The sequence below is a fragment of the Bos grunniens genome, chromosome 7, assembly GCF_055505025.1.
Source record: "Bos grunniens cultivar Pamir isolate PY7600 chromosome 7, Bosgru_T2T1.0, whole genome shotgun sequence".
NCBI classification, from domain to species: domain Eukaryota; kingdom Metazoa; phylum Chordata; class Mammalia; order Artiodactyla; family Bovidae; genus Bos; species Bos grunniens.
In genome coordinates, this window is record NC_141171.1 from 38,138,822 (window position 1) to 38,163,146 (window position 24,325).

At 53.9% G+C, this 24,325-nt stretch overlaps 2 protein-coding genes across 12 annotated transcripts; both read left to right on the plus strand.

Annotated features, from left to right (window-relative positions):
- Positions 1-6,871: 6,871 nt before the first annotated feature.
- On the plus strand, positions 6,872-10,523 carry EIF4E1B (eukaryotic translation initiation factor 4E family member 1B). 7 transcript variants are annotated; one of them, XM_086410835.1, is made up of 7 exons: positions 6,872-7,014; positions 7,091-7,239; positions 7,540-7,635; positions 8,198-8,285; positions 8,989-9,102; positions 9,201-9,385; positions 9,741-10,050. In XM_086410835.1, the coding sequence occupies exons 1-7, from the start codon at positions 6,964-6,966 to the stop codon at positions 9,853-9,855; spliced, it is 798 nt and encodes a 265-aa protein (XP_086266961.1). In that variant the 5' UTR covers positions 6,872-6,963; the 3' UTR covers positions 9,856-10,050. The 7 variants fall into 7 exon arrangements, with proteins under 7 accessions (XP_086266961.1, XP_086266962.1, XP_086266966.1 ...); XM_086410836.1 differs by having other exon boundaries at positions 8,222-8,285; XM_086410838.1 differs by having other exon boundaries at positions 6,873-7,014; positions 8,222-8,285; positions 9,246-9,385; positions 9,741-10,523.
- Positions 10,524-11,692: 1,169 nt separating this feature from the next.
- Positions 11,693-22,205, plus strand: TSPAN17 (tetraspanin 17). 5 transcript variants are annotated; one of them, XM_086410829.1, is made up of 9 exons: positions 11,693-11,915; positions 15,199-15,249; positions 15,341-15,487; positions 16,496-16,666; positions 18,739-18,864; positions 19,426-19,482; positions 19,972-20,088; positions 20,177-20,238; positions 20,687-22,205. In XM_086410829.1, the coding sequence occupies exons 1-9, from the start codon at positions 11,829-11,831 to the stop codon at positions 20,721-20,723; spliced, it is 855 nt and encodes a 284-aa protein (XP_086266955.1). In that variant the 5' UTR covers positions 11,693-11,828; the 3' UTR covers positions 20,724-22,205. The 5 variants fall into 5 exon arrangements, with proteins under 5 accessions (XP_086266955.1, XP_086266956.1, XP_086266958.1 ...); XM_086410830.1 differs by having other exon boundaries at positions 19,426-19,473; XM_086410832.1 differs by having other exon boundaries at positions 20,177-20,240; positions 20,708-22,202.
- The last annotated feature ends 2,120 nt before the right edge of the window (positions 22,206-24,325 follow it).

The following is a 24,325-nucleotide window of genomic DNA, read 5'->3' on the forward strand; positions in this document are numbered from 1 at the left end:
AAAATCCAGGGTGTAGAGGGAATAGAAAATGGATTAAATTCTGAATCAGGTAGGAAGTTCATTTGGCTGCTCATCAGAAGCTTAGCAAAGCAGGTATTTATTCTTTCACTTAAAGAGGTCATGCAGTAGGCAGTCCATAGTTGGTGTGATGACTTCATAATCATCAGAGACCCAGAATCCTATCTTCCTATTCAATTATTCTTAGTACCTGGATTCCGCTTTCAAGGCTACTTCATGGCCTAAGATGGCTGCTGCAGCTCCATCCATCATGTCCATGCAGAAAGCAGGAGAAAGGGAAGTAGGGTAAAAAGAACACCTGCCAGTTTTCTTTTTCTTAAGGAATTTTCCTGGAAGTCAACAATTCCTGCCTACTTGTCATTGGCTACACCTAACTGCAGGGACGTTAGAAAAGTTTGGCGATCTCTCTGGGCTTATGACTTCCTTGAATCAAAGTATGAAAAGGGAAGAATAGTTATTGAGTGAGCCACTAGGCCCTCTGCCCCGCAAAAGGTTTTTGCCTCCAATTTTTTTTATTTTTAAAAACCTCAAGCCTAGAAAAAAGTTCCAAACATAATGTGAAGTTGCTCAGTCATGTCCAACTCTTTGTGACCCCATGGACTGTAGCCTGTCAGGCTCCTCTGTCCATGGGGTTTCCCAGGCAAGAACACTGGAGTGGGTTGCCATTTCCTTCACAGGGGGATCTTCCCGAACCAGGGATCGAACCCAGGTCTCCTGCACTGCAGGCAGACGCTTTACTGTCTGAGCCACCAGGGAACCCAAACATAATACAATGAACAAAACCTTTAGAAAAGTCATAATATTAGCACAATGAATACCCAGATATCCTCACCTAGGTTCGCCAGTTAACATTTGCTACATCTTTCCTTCTCTATCTGCATATGGGCTGTCTCCAGAAGAAGGTGGCACGGTTACTGGGTCACCACTTCCCAGCACGCTGGACTCTTTACCCCATGTCTCATGGCTGGCCTTCCTTTAGGGCATAGGATGGCAGAGTCCAGACCCCTGGGTTTCTTTCTGGCCAGACCCTAAACCTGAGAGTTCTCAGGGCCCTCTCTTTGTTTCTGTTCTCTTTCTCACCTGGAAAATAGGCTCCGCTATTCCTCTTTTCTCTCCCCTTCTTAAGAATGTACTAAGAAGCTTCTGGAGAGGGAAGCCTGGGAGAGTGTGGGTAAGGGGATGGGAGAAAAATCCCAACTGGAGCAGCAGGGATCCTCTCGTAAGAGAGTCCCAGGATCCTAGTTTCCGTTTGGGTTTCTATAAAAATCCAGATGTGCTTTTATAACTCTGCATGTGGGGCCTAACTATGTGACTGGACATTTAGCAACATTCCTGCTGTGCAGGCCTCAGGATGGGGAGGAAGGCAGGCAGGCAGGATGGGGGGCCTAAGATCAGGCGGGGGAGGTGGGTAATACTGATTGAACACCTGTGTGCCAGGCACTATATCTGTTATATCACTAAGTCCTGAGGTCAATCCTTTAAAGCAGGCATTTACATTCCCACTTTACAGATGAAAGACCCAATACCCAGAGAGGGAAAGTAACTGGTCCTTGGCATCTAGTCTTTTCAGCCGGTCTTTCCTGAGTGTCTACTGTGTGTGAGGTACTGTTCTAGGTACTGGAGACTCAGCAGAAAACAAGACGCATGAAGTTCTTGCTCTCCTAGAGCTTACCATTCAAGAAGGAGAAGGCAGATAATTAACAAATGACTAGTGACCAAATAAGATCCCTTAGACTGTGTTGTTGCTGCTGCTGCTGCTGCTAAGTCACTTCAGTCGTGTCCGGCTCTGTGTGACCCCATAGACGGCAGCCCACCAGGCTCCCCCGTCCCTGGGATTCTCCAGGCAAGAACACTGGAGTGGATTGCCATTTCCTTCTCCAATGCATGAAAGTGAAAAGTGAAAGTGAAGTCGCTTAGTTAGACTGTGTTACTTTTGTCAAAATCAATGACACTTACCTCGCTAAGTCTAGTGTTAGTTCTCCCTTGTTGCTCTGACTTCTGAGTACTTGCCATGAGCCAGGCCCTGCCCCTGCCCTAGGAACTGCAGTACAGAGTCGTGAGTAAAAGAGGCCCTGGGGACCTGATGTTCTAGCACCAGAAGGCAGATGATGAGTAAAATAAATAAGTAAAATATAGGGTGTGTCAGGAGGTGGAAGTGCTTGGAGAGAAAGCAAAGAAGATAAAGAGCATGGGAGTGCTGCAGTGGGGGATGAGCGCTTGACCAGTTATATGCATTGGGCAGGGAAGGACTGGCTTGAGGTAGGAATTGAGAAAGCAGCCAGTGTAAAGTCCTAGGGCAGGTGTGGGTCTGGCATGTTTGAAGACCTGCAAGGCAGCCAGTGTGGCTGTAGGGGTAGAGAGTCATGGGGAGGGGGTGCTGAGAGTTGGTGGGGCCTTACAGACCTTTGGACTGTGAGCACAGGAGTGATGTAATTTCACTTTCCTTTTTAAGGTTCGCTGTGTAGACAGTCGCTCAGTCACGTCTGACTCTTTGCAACCCCATGGACATCTCCAGGCCAGAATACTGAAGTGGGCAGTCTTTTCCTTCTCCAGGGGATCTTCCCAACCCAGGGATCGAACTCAGGTCTCCTGCATTGCAGGCAGATTCTTTACCAGCTGAACCACAGGGGAAGCCCAGGAATACTGGAGTGGGTAGCCTATCCCTTCTCCAGCAGATCTTCCCAACCCAGGACTTGAACCAGGGTCTCCTGTATTGCAGGTGGATTCTTTACCAACTGAACTATCAGGGAAGCTGGGAGAAATATCAATAACCCCAGGTATGCAGATGACACCACCCTTATGGCAGAAAGCGAAGAAGAACTAAAGAGCCTCTTGATGAAAGTAAAAGAGGAGAGTGAAGAAGCTGGCTTAAAATTCAACATTCATAAAACTAAGATCATGGCATCTGGTCCCATCACTTCATGGCAAATAGATGGGGAAACAGTGAAACAGTGAGAGACTTTATTTTTCTGGGCTCCCAAATCACTGCAGATGGTAACTGCAGCCATGAAATTAAAAGACGCTTGCTCCTTGGAAGAAAAGCTATGACCAACCTAGACAGCATATTAAAAAGCAGAGACATTGCCAACAAAGGTCCATCTAGTCAAAGCTATGGTATTTCCAGTAGTCATGTATGGATGTGAGAGTTGGACTATAAAGAAAGCTGAGCGCCGAAGAATTGATACTTTTGAACTGTGGAGTTGGAGAAGACTCTTGAGAGTCCCTTGGACAGCAGAGAGATCCAACCAGTCAATCCTAAAGGAAATCAGTCCTGAATATTCATTGGAAGGACTGATGCTGAAACTGAAACTCCAATACTTTGGCCACCTGATGCGAAGAACTGACTCATTGGAAAAGAACCTGATGCTGGGAAAAACTGAAGGCAGGAGAAGAAGGGGATGATAGAGGATGAGGTGGTTGGATGGCATCACTGACTCAATGGACATGAGTTTGAGTAAACTCCGGTGATGGTCAGGGAGGCCTGGTGTGCTATAGTCCATGGTGTCGCAGAGTCGGACACAACTGAGTGACTGAACTGAACTGAACTGTGTAGACAGTAGATTGTTCTTGGGCCACGGTGGAAGCTGGGGCCAGTATGCATACCATTGCCATAGTACAGGGAAGATGACAGTCCATTTGGACTAGGGTGTGGCAATGGAGATGGAGAGAAGTGGCTGGATCCTGGATATTTTGTAGGTAGAGCTGAATATGGAATGTGCTGATGGGTTAGAAAGAGACGAGTCAGGACCAATCCAGGATTTTTGGCTGAGCATGTGGAAGGATGAAGATTATGGGAGGAGAAGGTTGGGGGACAGGGGAGAGCCAGGAATTCAGCTTTGAATGCCATAGGTGTGAGACAGGTGCATGTAAGATATCCAGGTGGAGCTGTGAGCAGGCAGTTGGATGCGCTCTTCAGGATTTCATGCCAGGCCACAGGTGTTCTGTACATGTGACATTCATGCCCATGACTGAATGGGATCATGAAATGGCAAGCGTTGACAGAGCAGAGCTGAGGTCCAAGGGCTCAGTCCTGGGAACTTCCAAGGCAAAGAGAAATTTTGTTCACACCTGTGTTCTTCAGTGCCTAAAACAGTGCCTTGGACATGGACCCTGGGACGCTAACAGATTACAGTGGTGGTGAAGCTGTGCCAGGTTTCAGGCTGGTGCCTTAAGAAACAGGCAGCTTCTGCCTCTCATCTCTTGGGACACTTATCCTGGGAACCCAGCCATTGTGCCACGAGGAAGCCAAGTGGTCACGTGGAGAGGCCACAGAGAGCTATCCCGGTTGACACCCCAGCTGAGGTTCCATCTGAGAGCCAGCGAAGACTGCCCCGCTAGAGTGAGCAGACAGCCCCAGTCCCACCTGTGAGCCACTCCAGTCGACAGGGCTTTGGAGTAGAGATGGACCATCCCTATCAAGTGCCACCCAAATTGCAGATCTGTGAGCAAAACAAGTGATTATTGTGGTTTTAAGTCACTGGATTTGGGGTAGTTTATTATACAGCAACAGGAAGCCGGGCTCCATGCCCACCTCTCCAGAGCCTGTGTGTTTGTGTGTGTTAGTTGCTCAGTCATGTCTGACTCTTTGTGACACATGGACTGTAGCCTGCCGGGCTCCTCTATCCATGGAGCTCTCCAGACAAGAAAACTGGAGTGGGTTGCCATGCCCTCCTTCAGGGGATCTTCCCTACCCAGGGATCAAACCTGGATCTCCTGCACTGCAGGCATATTCTTTACCATCTGAGCCACCAGGGAAGGCCCTCCTGAGCCTATCAACCACCAAACACCACTGAGTCTTCCTTCTAAATACCTCTGAAATCCATATTCCCTCATCTTCCCAGCTGCCCCATTTGTCACCTGGACAACCGTGTTTGCATCCAGATAGATCTCCTTCCATTCACTCTTAATTGAGCAAGGTCTGTTTCCTACACAGCAGCCAGAGAACTTGCTAGAAAGCCCATCTGATTACCTCCCCAGACCTTGAAGCACCTGATGGCTCTCCACTCTCCTAACATCAAGACTCACCATCTTTTCCCCTTTAGGGGTCAGCTGCAGTGGTCTTTATTCTCTTCCTCCAGTACCTCATGTTCCCTTTGCCCCAGAGCCTCTGCACATGCCGCTTCCACTCCCAGAGATACCCTTCTCCACCAGGCTCATTAACTCTTGCTCAAACATCACCTCTTCTGTGAACTGCCTCTGAGTTGGTAGTTCTCAAAATGAGGTTCCTGACCAGCTCATCCAGGAACTTGTTAGAAATGCCAGTTCTCAAGCCAAGCCAGGTATTCATTTGTTTGTGCTAAGTCACTTCAGTCCTGTCTGACTCTTCGCGACCCCATGGACTGTAGCCCATCAGGCTCCTCTGTCCATGGGATTCTCCATGCAAGAATGCTGGAGTTGCCATGCCCTCCTCCAGATCTTCCTGACCCAGGGATCGAACTCACATCTCTTACATATCATATCCTGCATTGGCAGGCAGGTTCTTTACCACTAGCGCCACCTCAGAGGCAGAGTGCAGCGGTCACTATTTAGCAAGCCTTGCAGGTGATTCTGATCCATGCTCTTGAGAAGTGCTGCTCTAAGCCCCCAGTTCAGGTCATGGACTTGGTCTTCTCCCATCTGTGAATCCGTTTCCTTCAGAGGCTTGCGTTTGCTGTGACACAGGTCTTTGTGAGATGACCTGGTGTTTGCCCCCCGATAGACCAGAGCACAAGGGCCACTCATCTTCTGCTCCTCAGTGCCTCCCAGCACCCAGCCCCTCACAGGCCTGGCAGCACCAGCTGGAGCTTAGAGATGTGGGTTGAACAGATATTAACTGTCACCCATGGCTCTCCTGTGTGTGGCAGAGGGGAAGACACTGGTCTCTTACAGAGCTGGGCCAAGGGGAGTGTGAGAAACCTTGAGAAACTTGGGGAGGTTTCAGCCCCTGCAGAAAAGGCTGCTGTTCAGAAGGCGGGGAAACAATATCCAGCTTTCCCTCCTTCACTTCCCCGGTCCCTCCTCCACCCTGGGGAGGCCCTCAGCTGACTGCTATTGACCACTGAGCAGGCCTTGTTTTGTGGACTTGTTTTATATCACTTAATACAGTAAGCTTCTGAGTTGTGTTTCATTAATGTTCCAATTTTACAGAGAGGAAGACTGAGACTCAATGAGGTTCGTGTACTTGGCTGAGGTGGGGGCAAGGAGGACTTGACTCCAGCTGTGGACAGGTGCACTGGCCCTTGCCAACCATGGCCAGGTGGAGAATGCTCAGGTGGACGGGAGGGAAGGAACATGAGTGCAGTGGGTACAGGGGCCATGTGGATCTGCATTTGCTCTTCCAAAAGGCAGCACTGGCTGCAACAGATTGGGAGAAGGAGGCCCCGGTGTTGCCAAACCTAAAATTTCAAAATGTGGATTTCTAATATACAAGCTTCTTGTTTCTAAATAATCACATAAAAAAGAAAACCCACAGATGTTTCCAGAGACTAGATACATGCCTGTGTCAAATGACATTGCTGGCAAAAATTGAGGGGTGAATGACAGCAGAGCCCAAAGGGAGACACCACAATGTCTGTATTGTCTCTGACCTGGCCCAGCCCTGCTCCCCTCCACCTTCTGCCATTTCTGGGTCAATCTGCTTTAAATTCAGGGTCTACCCTTGGTGGGATGTGGTTTCACTAAGGGCAAACCCCTAATACTGACCCTTGCCATCCTGTCTCAGCCCCCAAATGACCAGTGCCATATGGGCTGAGGCTAGGTCTGCCTGGTCACAGCTGTGTCCCCAGACCCCAGCCTGCATGCAAAAGGTGCTCACTAAATGCTTGCTGATGGAAATAATAGTATAAGCCCTTCCTCCTCGGAACACCCCACGCCCCACCCCCACGCTGGCTCCTCCCAGTCGCCTGCCCTGGGTGAGCGGGGCGGGGCGATGGTGGGTTTAAGGCTGGCAGCTGGAGGCCCCCTCGGATGGCTGGGTGCCCGTGGAGCCCAGGCTACAGCATGGCTGCCGCCCGCCCTGTAAGTCCACCCATCTGCCCCCTTGGGCAGCGAGGGCCGGGGCTCACCGCCCAGCTTGACTCCTCTCCTTGGTCAGGCTGAAGAGGCTGAGGATGGGATCCAAAAGTGGAAGAAAGAGGGTGAGAAAGAGGAGGAGGAGGCAGGCGCGGGGCCGTGCGTGGGAGAGGAGGCTCTGAGGAAGACCCCGGAGGAGGGCAAGCCGGACTTACACCCGCTGCTCAACAGGTAGGGCAGGCCCTACCTTTGGCTTTGACCTCACTTCCTCGTCTGGGAAAGGCCAGAGCTGCCCTAAGACTTGGGCCCTGCTGGCCCTTTCAGCCTTAATCCAGCTGAGATTCCGAGTTAAAGGCTCCACCAGCAGGATCACTGTCCCCATCACCTTGTGGGGCAGGTGCTACAAACCCTACCTCCCTGTTGGCTCGGGAAGGAGCAGGACTTCTGGGCCAACCTACTGCTGTGGAGGTAGGGTGGGGCAGACAGATGGATGCACTCTTGCTTCCTCCTGCCCCCTCCCCCACTCTCCAGGTGGGCTCTGTGGTTCTTCAAGAATGACCGCAGCCGAGCCTGGCAGAACAACCTGCATCGGGTCACCAAGTTCAACACCGTGGAGGACTTCTGGGCGTGAGTGTTTGTCCCTCATGGAGGAGGCTGAGGTCAGGGGGCCTTAGCTGCAGATCCTTCCCAGACCCCACCCCTCCAGGGAGCTGCTGCCTACATCACTTTCCCAGCCCTTCCTAGGGCTGGAGCTTGGTGGGCTCTGCAGGGAAGTGGCGGGGAGTTTGGGCTGGGTCACAGCCCCTGCCCCCAAGCCTCCCTGGGACTCAGGGAGAAAGCCTGGGAAGTGGGAGAAGCAAGAAGTTGACCATGACTCTGCTGCCTTATGCCTTATGACCCTAGGCGAGTTCCTTCCCCTCTCTGAGCTTGTCTCAGCTACTGAATGAGTTTCAGACTGTTTCATCTGTGGTGATGCAGTGAGGGGGTCTGCAAGGTGCTTCACAAACCCTAGGGGTGGGTGAGAAGGTGGGATTTGAGTGTCTGGGTAGATGGGGATGGAAGTTTTTGGCAAGGGGCACCAGTATGAGCTAAGGCTTGGAGGCTGGAAGGTGGGTGGAAAGCAGTGGGGTAGGAAGTTGAGGGATCTGAGGCCAGTTGAAACCAGGCCCTAAAAAGCTTGGCCTTTCAGCCTGGGGTGGGGATCTCTCTCCAGGATATATAATAATATCCAGCTGGCCAGTAAGCTCTCTTCTGGCTGTGACTATGCCCTGTTCAAGGTAAGCTCGGCTTCCCCCACTCCCTGGGACACAGTGGGGCTGGTTTCTTCCAAGCTTCCTCCCTCACAGAGGGTTTGACAGTGCGGTACTGAGGACAGCCTTCCTTGGAGCCAAGTATAACTTCCAGTTGGAGGACTGCTGTCCAAAAGCTGGGGCAGAGTGTCAGACCTGAGTCCCATCTTGAAGAACAGGGGAGGGGGGAACAAGGGGGAGCAACGAAGAGGGTCTAGGTTTCTGGCCTGGCTCTTTAACTTGGGGACTGTATCAGGATTGCCTGAGGACACTCGTCAATGTCCAGGCCTGTCCTTGGAGGGGCTGGGCAGTGGGGCCCTGACATCCACGTTTGCAGATTTTCCTAGGTGACTCATGCCCAGCGAGCCTGGGATGTCTGTCCCTGGCCACACTGGGGTTGCCCCAGACACTCCCTTTAATCACCCCCATCTGAACTCTCATCTCAAGGATCTTGGTTCAGCAAAGGAGACAAACACACATCTATGCAAGGCTATGTGAGGTGACCTATATTGAGGCTTAGGGGCCCATGGGAGCTCACAGGAGGGTCTGCAGGGCTGACCCTGCTTGTACTGAAGGGTGAAGACAGAAGATCTAGTCTGTGGAGGGGCTGGAGCAGGGCCTGGGGAGGTGGCCAGGCACTCCCTTCCCTTCGAACAAAGGGAGGTTGTTGATTCACCAACCTGCCTCCCAGGATGGCATTAAGCCCATGTGGGAAGACAGCAGGAATAAGCGGGGTGGCCGCTGGCTGGTCAGCCTCACAAAGCAGCAGCGCCACATTGAGCTGGACCACCTGTGGCTGGAGACAGTGAGTGGGGGGTTGGGCAGGAGGCTGGGTGGGGAGGGTTCCCAAGGGAAGAGGCTGGGCTGGTGTGGTAGCAGTGGTCTCAAGGATGGTGGGGGCAGTCTGTGCCCACCAGGAGGCCTCATCCCCCTCCTTCTTGGGTCCAGCTGCTGTGTCTCATCGGGGAGAGCTTTGGGGAGCACAGCCAGGAAGTATGTGGGGCCGTCATCAACATCCGAGCCAAGGGGGACAAGATTGCTGTGTGGACACGGGAGGCAGAGAACCAGGAAGGCGTGCTACACATTGGGTGAGGGGTATCTCTGGCACAGGGTGGGGGCTGAGCCTCTTCTAGGGGAGAAGGTGGAAGGGGAATGGCTTGGCCTGCAAGGGAGACCTCTAGAATACTCCATGCTGTCTCTCCCTTCTTTCTTCCACAACTTGTGCAAAGGGTGTGGAGTCTAGATTTCCAACTATTTCTTGCAGATATCTTTTCTTTTGCATTAGTCACATTTCGTGTTTCCACTCAGGTAAGACACATACAACAGGAGTTACTGTGGCTGGAACCAGGGTAGGGGCTCTGGGCACAGGACCCATGGTCCCATGTTAACTGCAGGACCCGCTGCTGACTTCCTGTCTCCTTTCCTCTCCCACTTACCTCCCAGGCGTGTCTACAAAGAGCGCCTGGGCCTCTCCACAAAGACCATCATTGGGTACCAGGCCCACGCAGACACAGCCACCAAGAGCAACTCCTTAGCCAAGAACAAATTTGTGGTGTGAGAGGACCCTGAGCCTCCCATTGCTGTGTGTATTTATTTCTCAAGGGGGCTGGGCTGGGCTGAGGGCAGGTGGCATGTTTCTCCCCTATCCTGGGGCTCAGGCCTAGGGGTGAGTAACCAACTTGAGGGCCCAGGGCAGTGGAAAGGTGGAGAAAACCTGGGCTTTTTAACCCTGGGGGGCTGGGTTGGGTACAGTGTGGTGAGGTGAGTCATTGGTAGAGGAGGTGGGATGGCAAGTGAAAAGAGAACAGGAGAGAATCCTAGGATTCAGGACTAACTCCACGCCCCCCACCTTGGGGAAAGAAGTTAGGTGTTCTGAAGGCCAGTCTCTTCCATTTGGGGGGGTGGGTTCAAGGCTGCTGACAGAGCTGGAGCTCAGGGACAGGAGTGGGGGCTCTGAGTGATCACTCTGCTTTAAAAACTTTTATGGGTTGCCTCTCACTAGATTTGTAGCCGTGGAGCCTATGTTTATCAGTCAGCTGTGTGTGGGTCCCTAGAGTAGAGGGGTGGGGTTGATGAGGGCCTGGCCCAGGAGAGGTGATCAGGCCTTACTGTGGCTCTGCCAGAGGTGGATTAACCAGAAGGTGAAGCTTAAGCCCTTTTCTCTTCCTGTTCTAAACAAATACTTTAAACAAGATTTTTTTTAAATTCAGTTTTTGTTTAAAGTAATTTATTTTGGCTGTGCTGGATCTTTGTTGCTGTGTGGGTTTTTCTCTGAGAGTAGAGGGGGCTACTCTCTGGTTGCAGGGTACAGGCTTCTCACTGTGGTGGCTTCCTTGTGGAGTATGGGCTCCAGGCGCGCCAGCCTCAGCAGTTGCAGCTCTGGGGCTCTAGAGCACAGGCTCAATAGTTGTGGCGCGCGAACTTAGTTGCTCCGTGGCATGTGGGATCTTCCCAGATCAGGGATCGAACCTGGGTCTCCTGAATTGGCAGGAGGATTCTTTATCACTGAGCCAGCAAGGAAGCCCAAAATTGGAATTATTTTTAAAGAGGACTCTAAAACTCGACCCCCTAAACCTTGGTCTGCTCCAGTCTTGCCTTGAGAGGGCTCATGTGAGACCCCTTCGGTAACAAGGAGCCTGATCAAGGCAGACGCTGGTATGGGGAAGAGGGGTTAGAAGGTGCGGGGCGCTGTTTCAACCACCAAAGGGGTTTGAACTGGGGGCTGCGATATATGGCCTCCCGGCAAAACTGAAGGGGCAGGGAGCAGCAGGCGCAGCCCTCACAAGACCCAGGTGTCATCCAGTCAGAGTTTGAACCAGTAGAGACAGAACTGAATTTCCGAGTGAGAAGCACTTCTGATTCGACTCCCCTGTAATAAAACGTCCTGCACGTGTATATGCACCATCCATATAACTATTCTGTTCGCTCACCAACGCGGTCGTTACTCCTCTTCAGGGATGGGCACCGACCGCAAGGCCGGGCGTTGGGGTGGCGCTGGTACTGATCCTTGTGGTGTGGGGGGAACTAGGGGTCTCCCGTGCCTGCGACTTGCGGAGCTTTCCGCAAGCATCTGAGGTGGGTCCGAGGGACGCTGCAGCAGCAAGTGTAAGGGGCGGAGTCAGGCCTAGAGGCGGGGCTCCGAGGGGACTGAGTCGGGCAGTGGGGAGGGGCCTGGACTTGGGGTGGTGTGCCTCTATGGGGGCGAGGCCCAGAGGGGAACAGTCGGGAGGGGGCGGAGACAGACCCAGAGGCGGGGCTCCAAAGGGGACTGAGCGGGGGCTAGGGGCGGAGCCTCGGGCGGGGCGGAATCAGGCATAGAGGAGGGGCTCTGAGTGGACGGAGCGGGGGCTGTTCCGGAGCCGGGGGCGGTCCCTGCGGGGCGGGCGGGGCCCGACGGGCTCTCTGTGTGGCCGCGGCCATGAAGCCGCAGCCGCCGGGCTAGGCCCCGGGCGGCTCTAGCCCAGGGCGGCCCGCTGAGGGCTGGGCCCAGCCTCCGGGCCCGGTTCCCGGGCCGGCGTGCGGCCACTCACCATGCCCGGCAAGCACCAGCACTTCCAGGAACCCGAGGTCGGCTGCTGCGGGAAATACTTCCTGTTTGGCTTCAACATCGTCTTCTGGGTGAGCGCGGGGTGGGTTCTGGGCCCTGTGCAGGGGCTGGCGAAAGGAGGAGGCTCAGTCTCCTACTAGGGGGAGACACTCTGCCACAAGGCCTTGGGACCGTCCCCTAACTTCTTCCTCCCCTTCCCACCTCCACGCCCACCCTCTGGAGCACCTGAGGGAATTAGAGAGGCCCGGATTCCAGGGGCGGGTCCGAGCCACTGCGGTTGTAGGATGGGGAGGGGTAGTCTTCCGGGGTCTTTTCAGGGGTCAGCGGAGAAATGGGAGATGTTTCGGTGAAGACCCCGCGGCCCTGCTTGGTGCGGGTCGCCCTCTCTGCCTCCCTTACCCTGCGGTGTAAGGGGTCCGCGGAGCCCCACCTCTGGTTTTGCCGATGTCCCTATGGAAAGCCTCCGCGAAGGGCAGGATTCCCTCTCCAGCCCTTTTACCGCTCCAGTACCTGGGCCTACCGCTTCGCCTTAAGCCCCTATAAAGAGGTGGGGGGCGAGGCGGGGGGCGGGAATAGGTCAAACTCCCACCCCCAAACTAAGAGGCCTGCAGGCAAGGAGGGCCAGTCGCCCTAGTTCTCGGCCGAGGACAGGGGGATATTCCCTAATGAAAGGCCGGGAGAGCTGGCCTTGGGGAACAGAATTCAGCATTCCACAGCTGAGCAAATCGAGGTGTCAGGGCCAGGCTGTCTCTGTGTGGAGAAGGGAACTGCTGGTGCTCCTCCCAGGGTGGAATCCTTATCCCTGGGGTTGCCAAGTCATCTTTCCCTTCTCCCTCCCCCATCCTATCTCTCCAAGGCTACTTGCTGACTCTTCAGTCTCTACTCCTGACGCCTTGGTCAGAATGTCAGGCCCACTCAGTTTTGTTTAGCAGGAATCAGTGGCACTGCCCTCTGCCCACAAGCTGCTCCGGCAGTGTGGGTGTCCTTTGGCCCCTGCAGTGCCACAGCCTCAAGAGTGTGGGCCATGTGCAGAGAGCTGGTCTGGTGGGAAAGTCTGGGGCTCTGGTTGTCTCCAGCCTATCTGTGAGACAGTGGGCAAGTCACTTCTCTCTGGGCTTCAGCTTCCCTAACAGGGAGTGGGGGATGATGAAGCCTGCTCCTCAGGGCTGTTAGGCAGATGACATGAATTATAACTTACTGTATTCTCACAGTTACTTTAATTATAATCTACATTTTATAGGTGAAGGAACAGGCACAGAGAGGTTAAGTCATTTAACCCAGAGTCACACAGCCAGTAAGTGCAGAGCCAAGGTGACAGCTCAGTGGGCAGTAGGTGGAAGTGAGGCAGAGCACTGAGCAGAGGGAGCTGCCAAATGTCAGCGGGGGAGAAGCATGAGAGACCCAGGCTTGTTCCAGGGTTCCCCAGGATGGGACTCCAAGTGTGAAAGGCCCCAGGGTGGGGCAGTTTGAGTTTCATGTTGAGGGCAGTGGGGATGGATTTGTTTTGGCTTCTGTATTAGAGGCAGATCTGCCTGACTGCCATGGGCAAGGAGACCAGGGAGGCGGGCTAGGGCAAAGGAGGGGTGATGGCGGGTGGACAAGGTGAGGAAGGTTTCAGGGGAAGTTATCAGGCTGAATTGACAGGACTGGCCCAGAGCACCCTGCGGTGTCTGGCTTCATGTCTTCAGTTTGTCCCTTGCCCCACCAACCATGATCTTACCACTAGGCCTTTGCCAGTACTTCTGCCTGGAATTCAGTACTTCCGCCTGGAATTCAGTACTTCCGCCTGGAATTCAGTACTTCTGCCTGGAATTCAGTACTTCTACCTGGAATTCAGTACTGCCTGGAATTGTTTTCTCTTCAATGCCCCGTTTCATCATTCAGGCCTCAGCTAAAATGTCACCATGCTCCCTAACTGAAACATGCTCCCATCACTTCCCGTCACATCACTTCCCATCACATCACCCTGTTTGATTTTCTGTAAAGGCTCTGTTGGTATCTGAAACTACCTTGTTTGCTCACTATGGGTTTCCCCCACTGGAGTGTAAACTCCACGAAGGCTGAGAGCTCATGTGCCCTTTTCACTGATGTATTTTCGGTGCATGAGATGGAGCCTGGAACGCGGAGGCTTTTGCAGCAGGCAGGTGGGCTAAGGGCTCTAGAGCCAGCGAGAGGTTTGGGTGGAGATTGGGAGATTGCCAGTGTCATGATGAGGTGAAAGATGAGTTTGAGAAGAGGAAGGGTAGGTTGGAGGTTGAGGTTGGAACCTGGTGGAGGAGGGGGTGGCCTTGTGCATGGCACCAGTGAAGCAAAGACTTGTAGGAGGGAGGCTGAGAAAGGGCTGGAGGAGGAATGGCATTGCGTTAACCATGGGGAGGTTTAAAAAAGAGAAAGTAGTAATCATTCACCTGTCTAAAGGCCATGGGCAGGTCAGATGGGATGAGGCAGGAGAAGTGAGGTTTGGTTTCACATCCCAGATCTAGTGTAGGGGAGGGAAGGAAAAATATTTCTAGAAAAAGAGTACAGCAGTGAGAGGAGCCTGGGGTCAGAAAGGGGTGGGTGCTAAAGGTGGCTGGCCAGGGGTGGAGTTGACTGAGGCTCTGCGCTGAGGCAGGGAGGGAGCCTGTAGAGAAAGCAGGTGGGAGACAGAGGTCTGAAGAGGTAGGGTCATGGCCTCGCTTGGGCAGGAGGGGCGCTCTCCCTCTGAGACTAGATGTCCTGCTTGGGTTCAGGCAGCTGCCCTGAACATCCCGGGCTCATCCTAGCACGGAGATGAGGTGGGATGGTGGGTGGTGGTTAGGAGGCCTAGCCCAGGGCCCCTCTGCTGATCTAGCTCTTCACTGGGATTCCTGGTCGTTCAGAGATCTTTGGCTATGAGCTGCCAAGATGTACTCTGGCAGATGGAGGTTGGAAAGGTGGGACGGGAGTAGAGTGGCAGTCACAGAATTGCAGGGAAGCAGGAGGACCAGACTTGGGAGGATACTGGAGAGGATGCCAGGAGCCTGGAATCCTACCATAGGCCTGAGGTGAGGGAAGAGGCTCAGGAACCAGTCGCTGCTGCTTGGTGGGATTGTTTTGGCCCTCCTCTGCTCCAATTCTGAAGTTCCAAGAAGGGATCCCTTCTTAGGGCTGGGGAGGGTTCAGTGTTCAAGCTGTGCCCTGTGGGAAGAAACACTGAGATGCAGTCTTAGAAAGATGGAGAAGACCCTGGATCCCATTTACAGCGCTTTCCCCTCTTTCTCTCTTTCCCTGTGGCTTCCTGAAGAGCCTGAGCACCAGCAGGGAGGGGGCTCTGCTGGGGATGGGAAAGAATGTTGGTGCCTAGCCTTCAGCTCTTTGCTGCTGCTCTTGCAGGTGCTGGGGGCCCTGTTCCTGGCCATCGGTCTCTGGGCCTGGAGTGAGAAGGTAAGGCAGTGGGATATGGTGCAGGGCTGCTATGGGCTGAGATGGTGGGAGGGCCAGTCCCCCTCTACTTGCCTCTGCTCCCCCTGCACAGGGCGTTCTCTCCAACATCTCGGCACTGACAGATCTGGGAGGCCTTGACCCTGTGTGGCTGTTTGTGGTGGTTGGAGGCGTCATGTCCGTGCTGGGCTTTGCCGGCTGCATTGGGGCCCTCCGGGAGAACACCTTCCTGCTCAAATTTGTGAGTGCCCACCCACCTAGATTCACTGGGGACCCCAACCTCCTCCCATGCACTTCTTACATATAGTTCATGCTTAATAATGGTAGTTTTATTATTGTGTAATTTTAACAGTGGTCACCAGATTTGTATTATTAATACATTTATAGGATCCTCTGTTGTAAGTGGGGCTTCCCTGGTGGCTCAGCGGTAAAGAAGCCCTGGGTTCAATCCCTGGGTAGGGAAGATCCCCTGGAGGAGGGCATGGCAACCCACTCCAGTATCCTTGCCTAGAGAATCCCATGGACAGAGGAGCCTGGAAGGCTACAGTCCCTAAGGGTTGCAGAGTCGAACATGACTGAAGCGACTAAGCAGCAGCAGCAGCTGTTTTAAGTGACCGAAACCTAGTGGCCTGGGCCCTAAGCGAAAATGGGCATTAAGAAAACCCAGGGATGTGTTAGCTGCCAGTGCCTTTGGATCCAGGGGCCACCACAGTGTCACTTGGCCTAGCCTCTCTGTTTCTCAGCTCTGTGCCTCTGAGTTGGCTCCGACCCCTTGGGGTGGAAAATGTCCAGGAATCGGGCGCGGGGGCGGGCGGAGGTATTGGCTTCAAGCCGCCCTCCCAGGAACTCTGCTGGAGGCTGAGTGAGTCTCTCCTTTCCCAGCCATTCTGCCAAAGTTCTTTAATTGCATCTCCTTAATCCTAATTGGCCGCCTCTGGACCAATCCCTGTGGCCCCAGGGGAGGTAGTGCTCTGATTGGTGGGCTCTTGATGCATGCCTAGTCCTCAATATGGAAGTGGCTCCTCCTGAACCAAAGAAACTGGAGTTGTGTGTAGACGGTGGCTTCTCAAAGACAATAGAGCAGTTAAGAACAGTGGTATCTTTTTTCATCATAAATCAATACTAATATGGTAGAAGGTGGAGACTCTGGGCTGCCTTGAGTCAGGATGAGGGAGGTTGAAACCCCACTCAGTGGCAACCCCAGGCCCTGTATCTCTGACCCCCTCTGTCTGTCTGCCCCCCATGCCAGTTCTCTGTGTTCCTTGGCCTCATCTTCTTCCTGGAACTGGCAACAGGGATCCTGGCCTTCGTCTTCAAGGACTGGATTCGAGACCAGCTCAACCTCTTCATCAACAACAATGTCAAGGCCTATCGGGACGACATTGACCTCCAGAACCTCATTGACTTTGCTCAGGAATACGTAAGTCCGGCATCCAGCTCCAGTTACATACAGGAGGCACCTGCCAGGCAGATGAACGAAGGAGCAAGTTCCCTGTGTGCTGGGACCATTCCCTTGCCTATCAGGCCAGGCAGGCCCCAAGGAAGAGAGCCAGGTGTCCCCCTATCTGAAAGGAAGCCAGCCCTTGGTGATCTCCATGTGCCTAACCCTGCATGGACGCAGGGTTGGGGAGCAGAGGCCGGAGGCTTCAAACTGGCAGCTCCTAGGCCAGGCTTAGGACACACTTAAAGGAACAAATGTGGCATGAAAATACAGATTTCTTCTCCCACTAAGCTGGGCCCACAGTATCGGCCGGGGCTACATTGCCACTGCCCCTTTGCTGGTATAGAGGCTCTCTGCTACCATCCCCATCACTCTATTTTATTATACCTGTTGGCCCTCTTCTCTCATTTATATTATTTGTTTGGCCTCTGAACTTAGTCAGGTTTGAGACCTGCCCCACCGCCCAGAAGCTCTGCTCTTAAGCTTGCATACCTAACCCCTGTGAAGAAGCAGTCAGTGAGCAGTTCAAGAAATCCTAGACACCTTCTGCCTGCACATTCTCACCCACTCACACACTTAGTCACACACACTCATAGTTGCACCCACTTAAACAGTCATGCTCTTTTGATGCCATCCACCCCAAGAACTGCTCTGGGATCCAGAGGTGAACCAGAGCTGGTGCCTGTTTTGAGGAGCTCTCAACCCAGGGCAGAAGTAAACGAAGAGCCAGGTAGTTAGGATGTGATTTATTTGTTCATTTAATGCAGAATCGTGATGGACCAACTATGTGCTGGGTCGTGAGCTAGGTGCTGGGGATTCAGGGGTGAAAAAGAGCTGCTAAGTCACTTCAGTTGTGTCCAACTCTGTGCGACCCCATAGACAGCAGCCCACCAGGCTCCGCTGTCCCTGGGATTCTCCAGGCAAGAACACAAGTGGGCTGCCATTTCCTTCTCCAGTGCATGAAAGTAAAAAGTGAAAGTGAAGTCACTCAGTTGTGTCTGACTCTTCGGGACCCCATGGACTGCAGCCTACCAGGCTTCTCCATCCATGGGGTTTTCCAGGCAAGAGTACTAGAATGGGTTGCCATTGCCTTCTCCAAAAAAAGAGCTAGGACCTGACTTTGTGCAGATGGAGATTTGGGGGAAGAGACAGATGATAAACAAGCAAAAGAAACGTGTGTGTGTGTGTAGCATTATAAATTGTGGTAAAGGCTGAAATGGGGAAGCACGGAGAAGGAGAAGGCCTCTAGGGGCTGGCCCTGGGGGAGGAGAAGGAGCAGGCATGTGATGAGAGGAGCCAGTGGTTTCCAGCGGGAGCAGGGGTGCTGAGCAGAGAGGAGGGAGGCAGAGCTGCGTGGCTGTGCCTCACTCCCTCTGTTCAGTCCACAGGGCCTACCTGTGTCTGCCACCGAGCTGGTCCCTCGAGGGCCAGCTATTTGGCAGCCTGTGCTGTGTCAGTGAGTTAAGGCTGCCTGTCTCCCCACTGGATTGTGAGCTGCTTGCTTCACAGCCCCACCTAAGGAAGTAGCCCATTGTCTTGGGTAGCAGTCATGAGGATACAGATGCCCACGGCAGCATCCATGAAGTGGGATGGGGCATGGTCATGAGGGTGGCAGGATTGCTCTCCTGGCCCTGGAAAGAGGAAAAGAGATGATCTTTCGTAAAAATTGTTGGACAAGTATGGGGAGACCAGGCACAGATAGGGGCCTTCAGCCTCTCTGCAGGGTTTATTGAAACTCCCAACCCTCAAGGTGGCCTAGAGGAAGCCACAGTCCTTGGGCCACCATCCTCGCCCACTCCCTTTGCTCAGCCTCTCTTGGGTTAGGGGGACAAGCTCAGGAGCCCCTTCCCACTATCCCTAGCCTCCATCAACCTGGTCAGGAGCCTCGAGCTGCTCTGATGGCCCTGGGCCCAGGCTCGACCTGTCTGTGGGGAGGTTCCCACCTGACTGGCTGTCTCCAGGCCACTGCCAGCCAGCCTGGGCCTGTCCCCAAACAGGATGGGGCTCCTGGGGTGGGCCTGGCTCACCCGGGCTCTCCTCCCACCCCCTAGTGGTCTTGCTGCGGAGCCCGAGGGCCCAACGACTGGAACCTCAATATCTACTTCAACTGCACTGACTTGAACCCCAGCCGGGAGCGCTGCGGGGTGCCCTTCTCCTGCTGTGTCAGGGACCCAGCGGTGAGTGTGCCTTGGTGAGGGGCGGGGCCTCGTGAGGAGGGGCAGGGCCTCAGCACGCAGGCACAGTCTGGAACCAGCCCACCACCTCGCCTCAGCCCTGCTCTGGGGGCCACTGATGTCGGGGAAGCCCTCTTGTGTGTAGTAGTAGCCCTGCTGGGCTGGGGAGTTTGTGTCGGTGGGTGGCGTTGAGGCCTGCTGGATGGGGCCTGCTTCTCTTGGCCCACCAGGCTGGGGTGGCAGGGGTGGGGGTTCTGAAACGTTCATGGTTTTCTTTAAGAGCAGAAGTTTCTTGCAGTGACATCCCTCCAGTCACAGGGCACAGGGACACTGAGGGCCAGGTGTCTTCCCATTCTTACAACACATAGGCAGGCAGGGCTCCTAAAAAGGAAGCAGTTCAAGCTGGCGTTGGGCCATGCGCCTTGGCAACAGGGAGAGGCGCTGGGGTCCTAGCCGGCTTCCCTTGAGGAGCGGTGGCCGCGGCGGAATCCATGGTTCCATCCGATTCCCCTGAGGCCTCATGGGTGCCCCTACCGAGTTGCTCCCTGGCGTGTTTCTCCTCAGGAGGATGTCCTCAACACTCAGTGTGGCTACGACGTCCGGCTCAAACTGGTGAGAGAGGTGGGGACAGGGCTGGGGGCAACGAGGGGCACTAGAATAAGAAGGGGGGCCCTCATAAGAAGGCGCCAAAAGGCCTCAAGGATTCCTGGGGCGGGGGTGGGGGGGTGGTGGGGAGGGAGTGCTGAGTCCCAGGAGGCGCAGAGGTCTTGATACTGCTGAACCCAAGGTGGTGGGCTCCTGTAGAGAAAGAAAACAGGAAGACAGGGATAATGAAATATGAACAGCAGTGTGACAATTTCACCTAAGTACTAGGAAGAAGCTAAAAGCAGGGAGGTAATGGGGTTGGGGCAGGGCAGTCAGGGAAGGCCTCACAGGAGAAGCCGTCTGTGCTGAGACCCCAGGGAGGAGAAGGCCCTTTGGTGGGGCTCCAGGTGGCAGGCGCTAAGGTATAAGGCCCTGGGCCTGGCTGGGCTTGGTATGCTGGACTGAGGTGGGGCCCCTGGTGGCTGTGGGTGGGCCGAGCTGAGCCTGGTGCCCATTTGTCCCCAGGAGCTGGAGCAGCAGGGCTTCATCCACACCAAAGGCTGCGTGGGCCAGTTTGAAAAGTGGCTGCAGGACAACCTGATTGTTGTGGCAGGGGTCTTCGTGGGCATCGCCCTTCTCCAGGTACCACTATGGCCCTGCACAGCCTCACTCTGTCCCGGGCAGTCTGCCCTCCCAGTGGCCCCTCCCTCACCTGCCCTCTGTCTTCCAGATCTTTGGCATCTGCCTGGCCCAGAACCTCGTCAGCGACATCAAGGCAGTGAAGGCCAACTGGTGAGGCTGCCACGCTGGCCATGGCCATTCGCCTGGCTGACCCAGGGACCCTCCACTCTGCCCATAATGGGCAAGGCTGCAGGAGGTGTTTCTGCTTGGACCTGAAGCCCACATGGGGCTCACGGGCCACTGCACTGTGCGCCCATGGAGAGCCGCATGGCTCTGTCCGGCTGCCTGTCCTGGAGCTGTGTGTGCGGAGGGTGGGTGTCACAGGGAGCCGCCGTCTGGGCTGCTGTTGGGTGGTTGGCTCTCCAGGGGACTAGGAAGGGCCCAGCTAGGAGGGAGCAGGCCAGGTGGGGTGGGCTTGGGGACTGCTGTTGCCTGGGACTCGGTCTCACGTATCTCAGAATTCTCTTCACTAGTGATCCCTCCAGGAGCCCACTTCAGCCTCAGTGTCTCAGACTCTAAAATGGGTCCAAGAATCTTCTCTCCCTTGCTTGCCTCTCAGGATCAAATATGATGACGGCTACAAACTACTCAAATAAACAAATCCTTGAAAACTCGTGGCTTCAGCCCAGCGTCCTGAAGGTTCTGTCAGCTGCAGAGCTCTCCACCTTGGGCCCTGGCCCAGACCCACTCCGCCAGTGCATTTTCTTGGTCTGGGTAGTATATACATTTGAACCAACCTTTAAAACGTGGTATATTTCATGTAAAAGTCCAGATCCCAAGCTTCTCATGAAGATTGGCCATCCGGCCCCCGCTGCTCTTGGGACGTCATCATCTCCCGCGTGCTTCCTGTTCTCTGAGAGACCCACCTGGCCGGTGCTGCTCACCCTGTAGGCTGGGGTTGACCTCCCCTCTGCTGTAGGGTTTCCCCCTGAAAACACCTGGAGGCTGCCATGGGCCAAGCCTGGAGCAAGGCACAGGGATGTGAAAAATGAAGAGGCCACACAATTTGGGTGGGGTCCAACCCCACTGGAGACTGAGATGGGTGCCCAGGAGAGTGGCTGAGGTGTGGAATGGAGATCAGGAAAGTTTGGGGAAGGAAATAATTGGAAGTCAAAAACTTGGCACCCATAGGGTTGGCGGGGAGCCTGCTTTGGGGCCCATGGTGGTTGATGCCGGGTCTCACTTGAAATCAAATGGTGGCCCGCAGAGCTGCCTCATGACCACCAGAGGGCGCTCCAGCACAGCTTTGCTTGGGTCTGGCGACTTAACACTGCAACCTCTTGTACAGCCAAGTGGCTGGTGTGTCCACCCTGCTTACCAGTGCTTCTGATTCAGGGAACTTGAGATCTTTGAAAAGAGTTCAGACTTGGGAAGTCTGACTGTTGCTCTCAGCTCTGCCTCTTAGCTGCATGAAGGGGTGTGTGGCAAGTAAATGGTGCACCCATCCACCCAGGGGGTGCTCTTTGTGGATCAAAGGGATTTGTGGGTAGTTCATAGATCTCCAACTCAGATGCTCTTAAGGTCACGTAGGTCATATAAATGAATGAAGTAGGCCTTTGACTTGTGAGGCCTTTGCAGTGCAACTGACTTTCCTACTGTCCCTGAAGACCACACAAAGAGACATTGCTTTGTGACCAGAGAAATATTTGGGCCATTGAGTTGATGATGTACCTTGAGATACAATAGAGTATGGTGGGGACTGACAGAGCATAGATCCCCATCTGAACTTTGTGACTGTCATTTAGTTGTGGCTAATTGCTATAAAGTGGGAATGCAGGTCTAATGTCAGAAATCCAGAGAAGCCAGGAATTCAGGATTTATGTGAAATAGACCTATTTTTAAGTTGTTAACTAATGAAAAAAATTTAAATGCTGCAAGCCCAATGAAAGGTACAGCTTTGGCGCCTGTGACACTGCAGATCCCTCTGGGATAGTCGTCTGCTGGAGTCCTGGCTGCTCTGCCATCCAGGGATGCTGAGAGCTGCTGCTGGGAGGGCAGGGTATCGGGTATGCAGCCAGCATTGTGGCTCCCAGATGCCAGCTGGACAGTGTGTACCACAATAAATGCAACTCACAGTATTGTGCGTGTCTTGTTTGTTTTTTTTTAATTTCAAAAGCTTTCACTTTTCATTTTCCCCTTAAACCTCAACAGCGCCCCTTGTGAGGTAGAGAGTCTTTTCCTGATGAAGAAACTGGGGCTGGGTGGGAGGGAGTCACCCAGCTCTGAGCCCTCTCACGGGAGGTCTGCACCAGACTGTCCTGCTTTTCTGATGCACACGAGTGACACCTGCGCTCATAGGAGGGGCAGCAAGGCATCATTCCCCAAGCTTGAGTTAAGCTTCCGTGCACGTGCTGGGGATGCAGAGGAGAAAGAAGGGTGAAGCCCTAGCCCTTGGGCTCCATTCTTGTGGGGGAGACACGAATAAGCATTTTCTTCATACAAGCTATGAAGAAAATAAGAGTGATGGTCAGACAGGAGTAGCTAGAGGGCCTGGGAGAAGGGACCTTCTGATGAGGTGGTGGAAGGGGTCCCATCTCTGGGAAGCTCCAGGGGAACAGTTGCCCTAGAGGCCCTGAAGCTGGTGGGTTTGGCATAAGGGAGCTTGGTGTGCTAGAGAGGGGAGTGTGGGTGAAGGTCAGAAGGCACAGACAGAGGGAAATGGTGGGACCAGGATGTATTTGGAAATAGGACCAATGAGATGCACAGGAGTGACTGGAAGGGGTGGGCGTGACCTTGGCTGGGGACCCAGAGTTCCCCAAAGCTCAGTTCTGCTACAGGACATCCATCCATCCACTCAGGCTGGAGGCCAGAGTCACTGGAGCATCTTTCCCTTGCCTTCCTGGAGCCCACGGTCTCTTGGCAGGGACAGATGGAACAGTTGCTAGTGGGGTACCATGTATGTGGTGATGAACACATGAGGATCACTCCACATGGCATTTCAGGCTCACGAGAGATGAATTTCCTGTCCCCAAAATAGAACTTGGAACAGTTCTTTTCCTTGTACTAAGGAGCCCTTACCCAGATGGGACCTCTCTTGGTGTGTAGAAAACACAAGGAAGCTTTATAAGCAGCCCAGTTCCCATCACTTTAGATGGGTCCCTGAGACATGACCAAGGTCACCCTCTCCCTATCAGGGACACTCGTGGTGACAGGGTTGGGCGTTGACTGGCAACCTGGGAGTCCCTCAGGAGCCCTTGGCCTGCCTGGTCTAACCAGAGGAGAGGCTGCCAGCAGCTCATCCAGCAACTCAGCAGGAGGACGTCCTGTGATATCAGGCTACCTTGTCTGTGGAGAAAGGGGGAGTACTGGAAGGGACAGATTGAGCCCGGACCAATGAGACCTTGAATCTGGACAAGGAGGTCAGATGGGCTAGGAAGTCCGGGAACAGGGTTCCCTTCCAGAGGGCGGCCGGCGCTTGCTTTGGAAGGATACACTCCAGTCAACCACCAGAGGGCGCCAAAGTGCAGCCCACGCAGGCAGCCGAGTCTGCTGCGGGTCACTGGAGGGAGGTCCGCGTGTCTAAGCAAACCCAAGCCCCGTTCCAGACACCCGGCAGCCCACCCTGCAGGTGCCAAGTCCGGATCTTGTCACCCTCTGTCCTTTCTTCTCCGAGGACTTAGAGCCAGAGACACCTCCTTCTCCACAGATGCCTCTCGCAGTGCAGTGGTCGCTCAGGGAGACCTTAGCCCACCTTCCGGTCTCCACAGGCGGTGATGTCCGCTAGGCAGGGCTGGGAAGAGGGTCACTTTCTCCAGGACATCGAAGTGACATGCTCCAATACATATACCTCCATTATTCATTCAGCCAGATTTACTGAGCACCTACTGTGTGCCAGACACTGTGGTGGGTGCACCTTGGGATCAACAGCGTTTGTCTGCAAAGGGCCAAATGGTAAATATTTTAGGTTTCCAGGTCATATAATAACTCAACTCTGCCTTTATAGCAGAAAGCAGCTTTTGCCAAGACAAACAAATGAGCAAGGGCATGTTCAAATAACATATTCTGGACACTGAAATTTGAATTTCATATAATTTTCATGTGTCACAAAATACTATCCCTCTTTTGATTTTCAACAATTAAGAACCATAAAACTATTCTTTTATATATAACTCTGGAGCTATGTAAAAACAGGCAGTGGACTGGATTGGCTGCACGCACAGGCTGGTGTGTCCCCCCTCCCCGCCCCAAGGGAGACCCT